The sequence below is a fragment of the Tachysurus fulvidraco genome, chromosome 7, assembly GCF_022655615.1.
Source record: "Tachysurus fulvidraco isolate hzauxx_2018 chromosome 7, HZAU_PFXX_2.0, whole genome shotgun sequence".
Lineage (NCBI taxonomy): Eukaryota > Metazoa > Chordata > Actinopteri > Siluriformes > Bagridae > Tachysurus > Tachysurus fulvidraco.
Genome location: NC_062524.1, coordinates 26,665,483 through 26,681,305, shown reverse-complemented (window position 1 = coordinate 26,681,305; position 15,823 = coordinate 26,665,483). Strand labels below are relative to the sequence as shown.

Sequence of the window (15,823 nt, the reverse complement as noted above, 5' to 3'; positions counted from 1 at the left end):
TTACAAACACGTCTCCGTCACGTTTACAAACACGTCTCCGTCACGTTTACAAACACGTCTCCGTCACGTTTACAAACACGTCTCCGTCACGTTTACAAACACGTCTCCGTCACGTTTACAAACACGTCTCCGTCACGTTTACAAACACGTCTCCGTCACGTTTACAAACACGTCTTCGTCACGTTTACGAGTCCACAAACAAGTTCGGTTCGGTTTCTATTTAAACGTGGTCTCGAGACCCTGGAAGTTTCTTCACAGGTTATTCTACGGAGTTTTTTTGCGTTCATGTTTCCACACCGTTCTTTTCTTATATTGTCTTTTTGTAATAAACCGAACCTGCGGAGATCCGTCATGAAGAATTAAAGTCATCCGAAGCACAAAAAAAAAAAAATCGCACTCATCTTCTGACCTGTCCGGTGGTTTGATGCGGCATCGCTTATAACTAACGGCTTTGTGCTTCCTGCTGCTGTTCCTGACATTCATCACTCTGGACTTTAGAGACACAGCAGGACGCGGAGAGGCTCTCGGCTCCGGGCCTAAACATCTCGACTGTGGTCCCTGGAACTGGCCGATATTGAGACGGATGAAGAGACCGATCTCTTTTCCTTCGCCATTCCTCTGGATAATGACCATCAGTGCCGACGAGGCAACAGAAGCCGTTTAGGAGAACGAGTATTGATCACAAGACGTAATGTAACGTGGTGGAGGTTCAGAAGTAACAGATGCGATGGTTAGATGTTCCTTTTCATCTCTTCTGACTCGTCTGCTCAGCTCTTCTGACTCGTCTGCTCAGCTCTTCTGACTCGTCTGCTCAGCTCTTCTGACTCGTCTGCTCAGCTCTTCTGACTCGTCTGCTCAGCTCTTCTGACTCGTCTGCTCAGCTCTTCTGACTCGTCTGCTCAGCTCTTCTGACTCGTCTGCTCAGCTCTTCTGACTCTTCTTCCACAAGAAATCAACAAACACTGATTAACCGGTTCCATGTGGCTTTGAGTAGAGATTTAACAGGAGATCTAATGTCCAGGGGAACCAGTTAACACGAGCAGAGCTTAACAAAGAGCCGCTTCACTTCCCTCTGAGACAATGTGCCTTCTGTCCCAGCGCCACGCTGAGAGGACGAGCGCCAACAGCTGCCCGAAGCTCCGAGTCTCCACCAGAACTAACGGCCGTCCCACACCACAGCGTGGACACCATCCTGAGTGCTGAGGATAACCTGAGAAACTCCAAAAAAACTGAGATCTCAGAAGGACAAAACTCATCTACTGACATGATCAAACGCTCCAGACGAGATTAGAGATTTTTTTTAGCCGGGTTCCTCTGCAGGTTTCTTTCCTCTTGTGCTCCCTAAGAGGATTTTTCCTTGCTGGAGGAAGGATTTTTATCTCAAGACTTTTAGGTTTGGTCTGTGAGTCTTGGTAATAATCAATAATCTTAATAAAAGGCAAGAAAAAGACGTTAAAGAAGATGCACGAAAAAAAAATAAAAAACACGGAAAAAAAAAAGACATGAAAAACATCTCCATTAAGTTTACGCGTCTAGATTTCTACCGGAAGCGAACAAGTCGACCAGAATGCAGTCACATCCATGATGTGGCCTAAAGGAAAGATGGTGTATCCATGGCGACCAAAGCCTAAGACGAAGTCATATCTGGTTTATTTTAAATCGAATGTCATTTTACTCTCCAACGAGATAAAACGCCGTTCGTACACAGAACGTAGGCAGAATCTAAATCTTCTGTACGTCAAAACCGTCCACAATGACATCAGACTTGATATAAAGCAGAAAAGAGACACATCACTGCAGACAGAGACCAAAGACAACGTTAGCGGGAACTAAAGCTGGGAGCGAGAACCTAAGAAAAGTCGGACCGTCCGCGGCCTAGGATTTACTCTGAGGAATCGCTTGGACTTATAGACAAATAGATTTGCACAAAATTAAGAAAATCTCAGTTGAAAATTTTGCCTGATGATCTCCTGCAACGATTTCTTGCTAGTGTGAACTAAGGACACGTGCAAAGCTCCTTAAAAGATTACCCAGGCAGGGACGCTATCCAGAAATCCTTTATTTATTAACAACATAATGGTAATAATAATAACCCTGTCTTCAACCTTGATGAACACTGAACACACTGTACACCAACAAAAGCCCACGGCTCCTCTCGAGACCTTTGGAAACGTTCTCAGGAGAATCCCTTCAGGCACAAAGTCTTCACAAAGCATGGCATTCCTGCAGCGTGCCTTCTCACGCACTGACCTTCATAACAACGAGCGTACGGAGACTAGGTGTGCTCGAGCGCTTCGTGATCGGCATTCAGTCCTCACAAAGAGAAGAAAACATTCGCAATGCTCTACATTTTATCCACGACTCGCCTCGCCTCTCCATGGGAGCGGATCCTCGTTAAGGCTCGGTTTCAGCACCAGATCTTCTGAGAACGGTGCGATGAATACGGCTGAAACGTGGGCAAGCGATGAAAAGGGCATGAAGATGATATGATAGAGAAAGACTTACATCCTCAGCATGACCTCGTTGAGGTAGCAACCATCCACTAACTCCATGTACAGGGAAAGACTGCTTTGGTCGCTCTGGCTTGGCCGGACCACCGTTTTCACCTAGGACGTATCGAGAAACGTGTTAGTGCGAAACATTACACGTATACAAGCATGTTAGAGATGTGAAAGAAGAAGAAAATGGTTTATTTATCTATCTATCTTACTCACCCATGCCACCAGAGGAGTGAGCAGAAATTGCTCAAGCTGAGGTGTGAATACCTCGCTGTCCATTTTCTCCATTTACAAACACACACAAAACGAGATAAAATAAAAACGAGATGGAATTCTAAACGATTTCCACGACCTCCAAAAAGAGCTCAGCTTAACAAATCCGTTTTAATAAAACTCATTTTATTTTTATTTCTCTTCTATAATAAAATCCCCTATAATAAAGAAGCGCACAACAGAGACGCAGAACGTCCTGCAGTCAGTCACACTGTGAGAAATGAGCAGAAACGCTGGAACATCTCGTCTTCTCCTTTGTTTATCCTCGTCTACATGTCGTGTTGCTATTTAAACACATCATCAATACTGATTAAGAGTAAACAAAGCTTCTGGACATGACCGAAAACGTCCTGAAAACAAGTCGGGGGTTGAAAAAAAAAACCCCGACAAAAATGAAGTAGATCCACCAACAATAAGATGTGAGAAATCCAGCAGGTTTGATACACACAGATGATCCCAGAGTGTGTGTGAGTGTGTCTCCAGTCGTCTCTTATTTCCAGCAGAAAGCTTCTTTTATTAAAAAATGGTTTTAATGAGTATCCCAGGAATGGGGATTTTGGCAGCGCTGATTTCCTGCCCGCGTTTCCATGACGGCGCTCCCCAAATGGCGCACACACGCACACTGCAGTCTGCCGGGGAAGACCCGGATAAGCCACGCCCCCTAATCTAAACCAAACCACGCCCTTTCACTTTGGATCATTTCTGGCCCCGCCCACAATTCTATACAATTCAATTCACTTTTATTTGCGTATTTGCGCATTTGCGTATTTGCGCATTTGCGTCTCAGAGCAGATTTGTAGAAATATATAAAAATTTGTTTTTTTTCTTCCATTTTTGAATTTATTGATAAATTCATGAGGTGGTACAGGAAAAAAAAAATCTAAGGAAGTGACCTTTAGAGGATCCACATAAGACATAAATAAACAACATGAATAAACTGTGCGAAAACACGTGAGAAATTGCAGCAGCTTGGAAAATAACACTGGTATAAGAGGAATAAAACATCTCAGGATTGTGACAGGAAGTAATAATTAGAACTAGCAGATGAGGTTTTCCTAATACTATATCATTTCATTGTCATGTCTTCATATGATACGATGCACAGCACTGATTATGTAGCTACTCGTTAGTCACTGATGCTGCAGGACACGCCCTTTTTTCTGTGAGTGATGCTCCTGAACTGATCATCACCGACCCCTGGTGGTGATGAGCGGTACTGCAGGGTTGTCGTTTTACAATAATATAATGTAGTAGGTGTAAGATAGGCTACACTATGATGAGGTTACATGCACAAGTGTGTATAGTTCCTGAGATTACTGGGGTGTGAGTGAGTGAGTGAGTGAGTGAGTGAGTGAGTGAGTGAGTGAGTGATTTTATCCTCTGTCCTGTGGAGACTCTAATGATTAGTTTATTTATGGCCTCTTCTCCATTAAGTTCCCTACCGAGTTCTCAAATCAAATATAGATCGCTTGATTAATTAAGCCGTTAAAGCAGGAAATTAGATGAAGGTAAAGGTAGTATCTGTTCTGGAATGACAACGACGACAGCTTCACATTATGCTAATAGAAAGTTCACGTAATTAGATTAGTCGGATGCTCTATTATCTCCATCAGAGGGTCGAGTGTTATTCAAGCGTTAAATTGATATCCAGATTCTTGCATGACACAACATGCAATTACTGCAGAATCACTGCAGCCTAAAAACACAAAGATGTGAAAAAAAAAAGTGTCTGTACACCACAGTGTTCATCTGTTGCCATGCCAACAGACCACCCGCTGCCCCGGTGATTGCTAGGCAACAGCAGCACTGGCAGTAAAGCCTTAAATCCTCTTCACAGACAGAGAACAGCATCTCGTCCACAGCTGTCAGGTCTACACTCATCACCGCATCTGTGTCATGGACGGGTGTGGAGATGGAAATTCGTGTGTGTGTGTGTGTGTGTGTGTGTGTGTGTGTGTGTGTGGTACATTATATACTTGTTACAATAATATTTATAATGCTTTATACCACACCATACTGTACACCGCCCGTCTACTGTTACTCCATACTGTACACCGCCCGTCTACTGCACTACACCATACTGTACACCGCCCGTCTACTGTTACTCCATACTGTACACCGCCCGTCTACTGTTACTCCATACTGTACACCGCCCGTCTACTGTTACTCCATACCGTACACCGCCCGTCTACTGTTACTCCATACCGTACACCGCCCGTCTACTGTTACTCCATACCGTACACCGCCCGTCTACTGTTACTCCATACCGTACACCGCCCGTCTACTGTTACTCCATACTGTACACCGCCCGTCTACTGTTACTCCATACCGTACACCGCCCGTCTACTGTTACTCCATACTGTACACCGCCCGTCTACTGTTACTCCATACTGTACACCGCCCGTCTACTGCGTTACTCCATACTGTACACCGCCCGTCTACTGCACTACACCATACTGTACACCGCCCGTCTACTGCACTACTCCATACTGTACACCGCCCGTCTACTGCACTACTCCATACTGTACACCGCCCGTCTACTGCTACTCCATACTGTACACCGCCCGTCTACTGTTACTCCATACTGTACACCGCCCGTCTACTGCACTACTCCATACTGTACACCGCCCGTCTACTGCACTACTCCATACTGTACACCGCCCGTCTACTGCTACTCCATACTGTACACCGCCCGTCTACTGCACTACTCCATACTGTACACCGCCCGTCTACTGTTACACCATACTGTACACCGCACGTCTACTGTTACACCATACTGTACACCGCCCGTCTACTGTTACACCATACTGTACACCGCCCGTCTACTGTTACACCATACTGTACACCGCACGTCTACTGTTACACCATACTGTACACCGCACGTCTACTGTTACACCATACTGTACACCGCCCGTCTACTGCACTACTCCATACTGTACACCGCCCGTCTACTGTTACACCATACTGTACACCGCCCGTCTACTGCACTACTCCATACTGTACACCGCCCGTCTACTGCACTACTCCATACCGTACACCGCCCGTCTACTGCACTACTCCATACTGTACACCGCCCGTCTACTGCGTTACTCCATACTGTACACCGCCCGTCTACTGCGTTACTCCATACTGTACACCGCCCGTCTACTGTTACTCCATACTGTACACCGCCCGTCTACTGCACTACTCCATACTGTACACCGCCCGTCTACTGCACTACTCCATACTGTACACCGCCCGTCTACTGTTACTCCATACTGTACACCGCCCGTCTACTGTTACTCCATACTGTACACCGCCCGTCTACTGCGTTACTCCATACTGTACACCGCCCGTCTACTGTTACTCCATACTGTACACCGCCCGTCTACTGTTACTCCATACTGTACACCGCCCGTCTACTGTTACTCCATACTGTACACCGCCCGTCTACTGTTACTCCATACTGTACACCGCCCGTCTACTGTTACTCCATACCGTACACCGCCCGTCTACTGCACTACTCCATACCGTACACCGCCCGTCTACTGCACTACACCATACTGTACACCACACGTCTACTGCACTACTCCATACTGTACACCACCCGTCTACTGCGTTACTGTATATAATACATATCGTCCTATTCCACACTATATTGAACAGACGTAACTCTTCATACTCCGTGTTATTGCACATATATGATGTAGGTTGTACCTCATTATATTATCATATTATAGCATTTATATGTACAGTACACAACATTCCAGACTACACAGTACTATATACTGTATAACGTTGTATTTTTTTGCTATCCCATATTAGTGCATGTAATTTATAATGTACTATAAAATTATGAACAATAATTATAGTGTATATAATAATATACAAGACTGTTATAGCACAACTCCTGCAACACACACACACACACAAAAAGACAGACACTTCTCAATCTCTGCTTCAGGGACCGGGTTTGTAGATAGACTTTATTTCTGGGCCTGAAACGATCTTAACAGACAGCTGAACTCAGTCCTTTTAATGATCATTAGCGACTTAAAAACACGTTACAAAGTGCACCCCTGAGGTACATAAGAACACATCTTGATTAAACTTGTTTTTAAGGCCAATTTAAAACAAAATCAACACAGATTTGTTTGTGAGGGTTGCGGCGATGAACGAAAATACATGAAGAGAAACAAAAGCGAAGGCTTCGATACTGGACCTTTAATCGTCTGCAGCTTCGGGCTCGTGGTCATACGGACGCCTGAGAAAACCCTCATCAGGCTACGTGCAGATATGCAAATCTGCAGCGACAGGAAGTGCATTATGTGGTGTGTTGTGGGATTATATTTAGTTGTAAAACACCGCGTGCTGGTGATCCGCCGCACCCGAGCCTGCGCTCGTCCGAGACGTCTTGGCTCACCGACCGGACGCGACACAGAGACGCTCGGACACGTTTCCGTTCATCTGCGAAATGACTTTACTGCAGTTTTTAATACATGTTTAATATACGTTATTAAAATCAGCATCACAACTTCTTCAACTGAAGTTTTCTCCAACAAATGTGATTTAAAAAAAAAAGGTGTAAACGATCGTCCCCGCGTTAATGCGTGTCGAAAGAGGGGGAGAAACATTTACACTGGCATTTTAATCTTAAAAAACAAACATCACTGAAGAAGTAAACAAAACATGAAGAGGGGAAAAAAAGATACTGCTGTACAGCTACTGATGATAAATTCATGACTGTGAGGTTCTAGTTTCAAGTCAAGGACACAGACAACATCCGGGTCCTGCTCGTCACACCCTTTTTTACTGAACTTCAATTGTTACTTTTTTCTTATTTTATTATTTTGGTCTTACCCCGAACCTGCCCCACCCCCCTTGCCTTCCCACACACTTATTTGTTCCCTCGACCCGACCGAATCAACAGGCTCAGCCAATCAGTCTTCTATTCCTAAGTAGCTAGTCCTGCTAGGCTGAACGGCTCTGTGGTGGAAAAGAAAAGAAAGAAAAGAAAGGAAAAAAAAAACAACAGAAAGCTCGGCTGTGATGGAGTTCATCGTTCCTGCTTGCACAGCTCGACACGTCCGGGTCACGAGGTTAAGGAAAGAAAACGGAGAGGGGTCACGTGACCGCGGCGTGGCGTGGCGTGGCTGCTCTGGTGCTCGTGTCTGATGGATGCGCTGATGCAGGAGAGTTTGGGTCGTGTCCTAATCCTCTAGCTCTCCTAAATCCGGGACTCTTCGGCACCGTGGGATGGCAGACGTGTTCGTTACGTTGTGTCTTTTTACGAGCCGAGACGAGGACGCTTCCGTGGAGCGAGATCGTCTTCCTCGTCCTCCTCGTCTTCTCCTTCGTCATCTTCGTCGTCGGGGTAGTCTACCAGCCCCACCAGTCCGGCCTGCACGATGACAGCAAAAGTTAGAGATTACGATCAAACGTTATACTGATCATCACACGTTCAGTGTACGGTTCGTTTGCACACACACACACCTTGACCACCGCGGTAGACGCCACAGTCGCTCCTTTACCCGAGGAGCCGTTCGGACTGCCGGGGGACGCGGACGGCGCCGGTTTCTCGTTGTTTCCGTTGGCGGCGGCTGCGGAATGCGAGAAGGCGAACTTAAAGCTGCCGCTCTGCGTCCGCTTCGGGAGGTTCTCTTTGTCCTCGCTTTCTTTAACTGCAACGACACGAGCGAGTTATAAAGACGAAGAGCGACGTCTTTCGAAAAAGAAAAAAAAAACTGGGAATATTTTATACCTTTTTTGGCCCCTATGAACTTTCCGTAACTTTCCGGAAAGTCTTCCTCGACTCTCTTCTCGACCGCGGCGTCCGCGTCGTCTTCGTCCTCTTCTTCGTTGAACCAAATTTCCTCGTCGTCGTCTACGGACCGGGCATCACGGCGATACCTGCGAAAATTTCCGATTTGTTTAAACGTGTGCGTTTTAGAGGCGACGGCGGCGGCGTTACCTCGAGAACCAGATCATAAGGATCTTCTAACGAGAGAAAAAGCGGACCGAGAGAAGAATTTGTGGTAAACAAACGTCACCTGCTGATCCCTCGGCTCTGTCGGTTCTTCTCCTGCTCGTAGCGTCCCTTCAGCCCTTTAAACGTCTGGACGTATTCTATGGACTCGAGCGCTTTGTAGAAATTGTCCACGATGTGAGCGATGAGGGACTTTATGTCCTCCTGCGGATGTGAAAGGATAATATGTCGATTTTAACCGTTATAAATAGCGTCTTTTTTTTTTTTTTTTTAAAGCGAGCCAAGATTCCTCACCACTTTGATGAACTCGAACAGTTCGATGATGGCCGAGTTCAGGAGGTTGTATCTCGTCCCGTTGTCCAGCAGAGCGTTGATGACCGGCTCGAACAGGTTCCCTTTGATGATGTAGCGGTTATAATACTCGTCCTTCAGTCCTATTATTCTCCTCATGAAACGCAAGGCACCTTCATAAACACACACACACACACACACACACACACACACACCCCACAGAGTCAGAATCCACACGTCAGAATCCACACACGACCCGATTCGGCGTCTTTAACCGCGACTCACAGAGGGCGAGGAAGGTGTGTTTAGAGTTCATGAGCACCAGCACTCTCCGCAGCAGGTCCTTATTCATGATGTAGTTCTTTATGTGGTACGTGTGGTGCTCCACGCAGAACGTTAGCAGCTCCAGGATCAGAGCCAGAAGCTGCGCCGTCTGGAAATTGTCTGGAGTGGGAAAGAAAAGAAAGAAAGAAAAGAAAGAAAGAACGGCTTTAAAGCAGAACGAGAGAGAGGCAGGAGTTAGAGGAGGTGATGTAACGTGTGCTGTTCACCTGGACAAACTGGCTTGACTTTCGTAGATCCTTCCGGTAAATCTACAAAACAGAAGGAGAGAAGAAAATAAAAATAAAACACTTTATCAGGCTTCGTTTTATTTACAGAATGAACGGCGATCCACGGCGTGTTTATTTCTCTCCCGTCACGGCTCACCTTTCCTCTCCTCGGCCGTGTTGGCCAGCAGCGGCGCGGTGAGGACGTGCATGCAGTACTTGTAGAAAAAGCTGAGGAACTCCGTCTTCTCTGTTTTCTGTGGAGTTCGAAGCAGAGACTCATCCTTATTTTACCGAACGGTGTATAGAGTTATGTAGAAGCGCTGAGAAAGAGAGGAACTCACGTTGGTGGGAGCGAGCATGTTCTCAGGGTCGATGAGGGTACGGAGGAGCCCCATGAGCTGCACGGCACCGCCGAGCTCAGGATCCGAGTCACAGATCATCTGCTTTATCACCAGGTTTATCAGTAGGACATCCTGAACACACACACACACACACACAATTCTTTAAATTTTTGTCTTTACCGCAGCATTTGACCGCGGCGCGTTACGACATCACACAGTCGAACGTCTCCTCGTCTCGTCTCCGCTTATTAATCGAGGCGGGTTGCGATTTTAGGGATGTAATTTTACGCACAGCGATTATTTATACGTGTCGATAACGCGTTTGTACTCACGTCGTCTTCGGCCTGCTGCGGCTCCTGCATCACAAACTCTCGCACCATAGAGGGACTGAACTCCACCAGGTAGGAGAAGATGTCCGTAGCTGCTGCTCTCACCTGCAGGTCGTCCATCCCCTTTAAAAACAACAAAAAAAAATACTTGTTCTAAAAATCGAATGCACCCGCAGAAGGAATATATCACGTCCGTCTTTAGACTCCGCCCCCTTCGCGCCGAGCGAGTCGTCGACTCACCATGATGATTTCCAGAGCAGGTAAAATTCCTAGATTCGCCAACGTCTTGAAAAAAGCGTCTCTGTTTTGCGGTTGGAGCGTTTGTGAAAAAGCGCAGAACTCTTTGAAGAAGTTGACCTGAGGACAGACAAACACACAGAAGCACAGAGTTAAGTTACGGACGTCACGCCGCGCGTTTCGGCGGAAATAAACACGACCCTACCAGCTCTCTCCTTTTCCCGTCTTCCGTGGCTTCGTCTGTGAGCTGCGCGAACACTTCGGTCAGGAACTTCTCGTCCTCCTGAAGATCACGGGGAAGAAAATAAAAAACAAAAGATGATCTCAGATCTTAAATACGTTACTGTGTAATATAATATGCAAACGGTGCCGTAATCGATCGTGTCACCTCGTTGAAAACAGGAAGTTACAGATGAATGTCAGAGGTCCAGAAGGATTTTCCAGATGAACCAATATCTGACTTTTTAAATAACTTTTCTGAATCATTTTTTCAGAACACTCCCAGACAGAACAACAGCCACGGCCTTTATTTTGTGCCGAAAGGTTCGTTTTACCTACATTTTCGTCCTTAAGTGAAGTGAAAGTAAACGAATAATGATAAAGATCTGCTATAAAACAATAAATAAAGATAGGAGATTGTTTTGATTGGTGGTCGTTATTGCTGTCCGAGTGAAACGGCTCACCTGGAGCATGCTGACAATCTCCACCTTGTTGAAGAAGATGAAGGATGTGAGTGTGGAGAGGAAGTTCTCCTCGAAGACAGAGGGTGTGGGCAGGATGATGTCCTGGATGTACTGCACACGGTAGGTCTGGTGGATCTTCTGCCTGAGCTCCGAGTCTGTGATGGGGATCACCTCCTTGAAGCGTGCCGTGTTGGTGAGGAAGTCACGGTGCCTCCTGGGCTGGACGAACGCCGGGTCGTACTCCAGGCAGCCCACCACGTCCATGATGCACTCGTCCGAGAACATGACCTCGAACAGCGCCGCTTTGTTGAGGAAGAGCGCGCCGCGTATGATCTCGTAGAGGTGGCGCAGACCTTCATGCTCTCCCAGCTCCTCGCATGTCCTGAAGAGCTGCAGCAACCTCTGCATGTAGCTGTCGCTCACCAGCGCCAGCGCTAGCTTCTCCCTGCGAATCGGAGAGGACAGGACGGAGGTCACCAGGTCTGCGATCTCCTCCAGGCGCGGGAGCTCGCAGGCGGGAAGCTTCACCACGTGGCTCGTCTCTGGGATCTCTTCGAAGCGCTCCTCCTCGGACTCGTCGATGGGATCCTGGGTGATCTCCACAGACGGATCTTTACCCTGGACCTAAACGAGGATGAGAAGATTTTTTTTTTACTGTGTTTACAGTGAGTACACGTGTGAGTGAGCGGGTCTGTTGGGTGATACGGTAACTGTGTGTTTACACTGAGTACACGTGTGAGTGAGCGGGTCTGTTGGGTGATACGGTAACCGTGTGTTTACACCGAGTACACGTGTGAGTGAGCGGGTCTGTTGGGTGATACGGTAACTGTGTTTACACCGAGTACACGTGTGAGTGAGCGGGTCTGTTGGGTGATACGGTAACTGTGTGTTTACAGTGAGTACACGTGTGAGTGAGCGGGTCTGTTGGGTGATACGGTAACCGTGTGTTTACACCGAGTACACGTGTGAGTGAGCGGGTCTGTTGGGTGATACGGTAACTGTGTGTTTACAGTGAGTACACGTGTGAGTGAGCGGGTCTGTTGGGTGATACGGTAACTGTGTTTACAGTGAGTACACGTATGAGTGAGCAGGTCTGTTGGGTGATACGGTAACTGTGTTTACACTGAGTACACGTGTGAGTGAGCGGGTCTGTTGGGTGATACGGTAACCGTGTGTTTACACCGAGTACACGTGTGAGTGAGCGGGTCTGTTGGGTGATACGGTAACTGTGTGTTTACACTGAGTACACGTGTGAGTGAGCGGGTCTGTTGGGTGATACGGTAACTGTGTGTTTACAGTGAGTACACGTATGAGTGAGCGGGTCTGTTGGGTGATACGGTAACTGTGTGTTTACACTGAGTACACGTGTGAGTGAGCGGGTCTGTTGGGTGATACGGTAACTGTGTGTTTACACTGAGTACACGTGTGAGTGAGCGGGTCTGTTGGGTGATACGGTAACTGTGTGTTTACACTGAGTACACGTGTGAGTGAGCGGGTCTGTTGGGTGATACGGTAACTGTGTGTTTACACTGAGTACACGTGTGAGTGAGCGGGTCTGTTGGGTGATACGGTAACTGTGTGTTTACAGTGAGTACACGTGTGAGTGAGCGGGTCTGTTGGGTGATACGGTAACTGTGTGTTTACACTGAGTACACGTGTGAGTGAGCGGGTCTGTTGGGTGATACGGTAACTGTGTGTTTACACTGAGTACACGTGTGAGTGAGCGGGTCTGTTGGGTGATACGGTAACTGTGTGTTTACAGTGAGTACACGTGTGAGTGAGCGGGTCTGTTGGGTGATACGGTAACTGTGTGTTTACACTGAGTACACGTGTGAGTGAGCGGGTCTGTTGGGTGATACGGTAACTGTGCATAACCGTGTGCGAGTAGCACAGGACAGAGAACGTCCAGAGAACGTGTAGAGAACGTCCAGACCACGTTCAGTGTTCAGGACTGACTTCAGAGCCACGTTACGTTATAAAATTGATATAATGATAGATGACGTTTGTATGTGAATATTGCGGACATCCTAATATCTTCTTTATAAGGTTTATGGCTCTGTTTATCATCTCTGACCAGAACTCCAGTGGAGTTTAAGAGAGACATGCCAGTTCGGACAGTTTACCTGACAGATCTTCTCCCAGATCTCATCGCAGCCTGCCTTTTCCTGGAAACTCAGAGCCAGGTCGTAATTCTCTGCCTCGGACCAAACGATAAGGGTGTCCTTTAGAGAAATGACATGAATCAGAAAAACACAGACAAACTAGTACACAAAAGGCAAGCAGTGAATCTGAGCCCAAGTCACCTGCTGTTTCTGATACGCCGTGTTCGGGTTGATTTTGGACTCCAGCAGCAGTGAGCCTGAGGAGGACAATCAGGAAAGAAAAGAGAGAAGAAGAGGAAGAAGAAAAAACAAAACAAAAAAACATTTCAATTTAGAAACTTGTTTAATTTCCAAGTAGAAACGTCACATGATAAATAAATCAACATTCCCAAGAGGCTTTTCTAGTTGATTGTGCATTTTACTATTGATTTTGTAATTAATCATCAGCTCACGACAGCTTGGGTCACGTTTAAGGTTAAAATAACTCAGTGTTTGTACCGTGTTAACAGATCAATTTGTTCATCTTCCCAAAAAAAAAAAAAAAAACAAAAAAAAAAAAAAAAAAAGCAGCATCGGGGATAAAAATTCCTCCAATTTAAAAAATATATATATTTTTTGGTTTTAATTGTTATAATTGTTGCTCATTATATAAAACATTTGTTGAATGTCTCATTTATTTCACCTCACAGCAACAGAAATCCATTACACAGCTGGTTATATCTCATAATGTACCTAAAGATGATGTTTACACTGCAAGTATTCTTCTATTAAAATAATAAACAAACAAACAAACAAACAAATAAATAAATAAATGAGGGGGGGGAGTAAATGCTATAAATAAAATACATAATATAAATAAAATATAAAGATGATGTTTACAATGCGAGTATTATTTTTATTAAAATAAATAAATAAATAAAAATGTATTTTTTTTATAAAAGCTGTAAATAAAATAAATATAAAGATGATGTTTACACTGCGAGTATTATTTTTATTAAAATAAATAAATAAAATGTTAAAAAAAAGGAATAAAAGCTATAAATAAAATAAATATTGTGTCCATATAAATACAAACACACAGAAATGACACTTATTTAATACTTTAATTCATAATTCACACTTCTGTGTAATAAAATAATTAATTATTACTCTAAATAAACATTAAATCTGAATAAATCTACATTCACAAACGTAAACATTTACATCAGTTAGAATATTAACGACGTAAAGACGAAGTCCGGTAGTAAACACGAGCAGTTATATACAAATCATTTTATTTTATTATCATCACTTTATTTATATCAATCTTAGCTTAGCTTAGCTCACTGTTAGCTTAGCTCACTGTTAGCTTAGCTCACTGTTAGCTTAGCTTTACATGTTGACTGGAAATGTTATTTATTTATTTATTTAATACAAATTCGGCTATTCGGCATCAAATATTTATTATATTAACCGGAAACAAAAAACAAACAAAACAAAAGTAAAAATAAAAAACTCTAGTTATTAAAGATAGTATAGTTTACAAGCTCGCGCAGCAGATTAGCTTAGCTTAGCTTAGCCTAGCTCTCGGGTCCTTACCGTCTGCCTCGGCCCGCACTAACAGCGCTATACCGTTTAACCGATCCACATAGGCGGATGAGACGTGTCCGGTTCCCTGGTCGTCCCATTGACGCTCCTCGTTCAGCGTGTACACTTTGACACGCCGTCTCGTATCCGACATCCTTTATATCTTAATCCCACAAAATCCTCCCCTGAAATACGTCTCTTTTTCCCTCAACCCCTACTTTCACACTTCACACTTAATAACCGCATGTTACTGGATAACTACAAACGCCTAGCGGGTAAAAAAGAACGACTTTTAAACACTAAAACACAACAAAGTGCTTAACGTTATCGACATGAACGCTTTATTAAAACTAGCCGAGTGTCGTTTTTCGCTATTATCGCTCTAACACAACGACCGCCATCTTGTAAACCCGTAGTTATGTCAGTGTCCCAATTCACTAACTCGTTTGCTCGATAGGACTCCTAGCTAGCCGCAGTTCGGTGAGTCTCCATGACACCCGAGTTCTCTTTTTAGCACACTAGAACGCTTATTAGAGCGCAAACCGCGGCTATGTCCGAAACCACACCCCATTCCCTATTAAGTGCACTATTTTAAATGTCCGCCATTTTGTAGTCACGTCCGAAGTAAGAAAGAGCACAGAGTCGATTCCGAACTAAGTCAATTCTACGACCAAAGAAGATGAGAGTCGACTCGAATTGACTTATGAAGTAGAAGATAAAAAAAGAAGCTGTTTTACTTTTTGAAGCTGTAACATTCATGAAAAAAATCCGACTTAATCCGTTAATATTGCCATTTATTTCTGACAAATGTATGTGGTTTACGTGACATTGTTTTGGTGAGTCGATTCCATTGACTGTAACAACTTGAATCAGAATTAGAGTCGACTCTCCGAATTTGTGAATCGAACAGAAAACGTAACGGTTCTCTACACGCACGTGTCTCGCTCTAAGCCAATCACATGGCGCGATCTGACGTCACCACCGCCC

The 15,823-nt window shown here is 45.1% G+C and overlaps 2 protein-coding genes across 7 annotated transcripts in view; both read right to left on the bottom strand.

Moving 5' to 3' along the window:
- The window catches only part of ccdc88ab (coiled-coil domain containing 88Ab), a 58,506-nt gene extending 55,097 nt beyond the window's left edge, over positions 1–3,409 (bottom strand). For 3 of the 6 annotated variants that reach the window (XM_047816074.1, XM_047816076.1, XM_047816077.1), the window contains exons 1-2: positions 2,715–3,409; positions 2,506–2,606 (exon numbers count right to left, since the gene is read on the bottom strand). In XM_047816074.1, coding sequence (XP_047672030.1) covers positions 2,506–2,606; positions 2,715–2,786 — 173 coding nt within the window. In that variant the 5' untranslated portion in view covers positions 2,787–3,409. The remainder of the gene's footprint in view (positions 1–2,505; positions 2,607–2,714) is intronic. The other 3 variants (XM_047816078.1, XM_047816079.1, XM_047816075.1) reach the window with 1 other exon arrangement.
- Positions 3,410–6,704: 3,295 nt separating this feature from the next.
- Positions 6,705–15,450, bottom strand: LOC113650028 (serine/threonine-protein phosphatase 4 regulatory subunit 3). Its single transcript, XM_027158056.2, has 16 exons — positions 14,849–15,450; positions 13,472–13,527; positions 13,292–13,390; positions 11,169–11,792; positions 10,691–10,768; positions 10,489–10,605; positions 10,252–10,371; positions 9,920–10,051; positions 9,736–9,832; positions 9,579–9,620; positions 9,313–9,471; positions 9,031–9,200; positions 8,801–8,940; positions 8,512–8,660; positions 8,244–8,431; positions 6,705–8,151 (listed from the first exon to the last, which is right to left on the bottom strand). Exons 1-16 carry the CDS (start codon positions 14,988–14,990, stop codon positions 8,038–8,040), a joined length of 2,427 nt encoding a protein of 808 aa, XP_027013857.2. The 5' UTR covers positions 14,991–15,450; the 3' UTR covers positions 6,705–8,037.
- Positions 15,451–15,823: the final 373 nt, after the last annotated feature.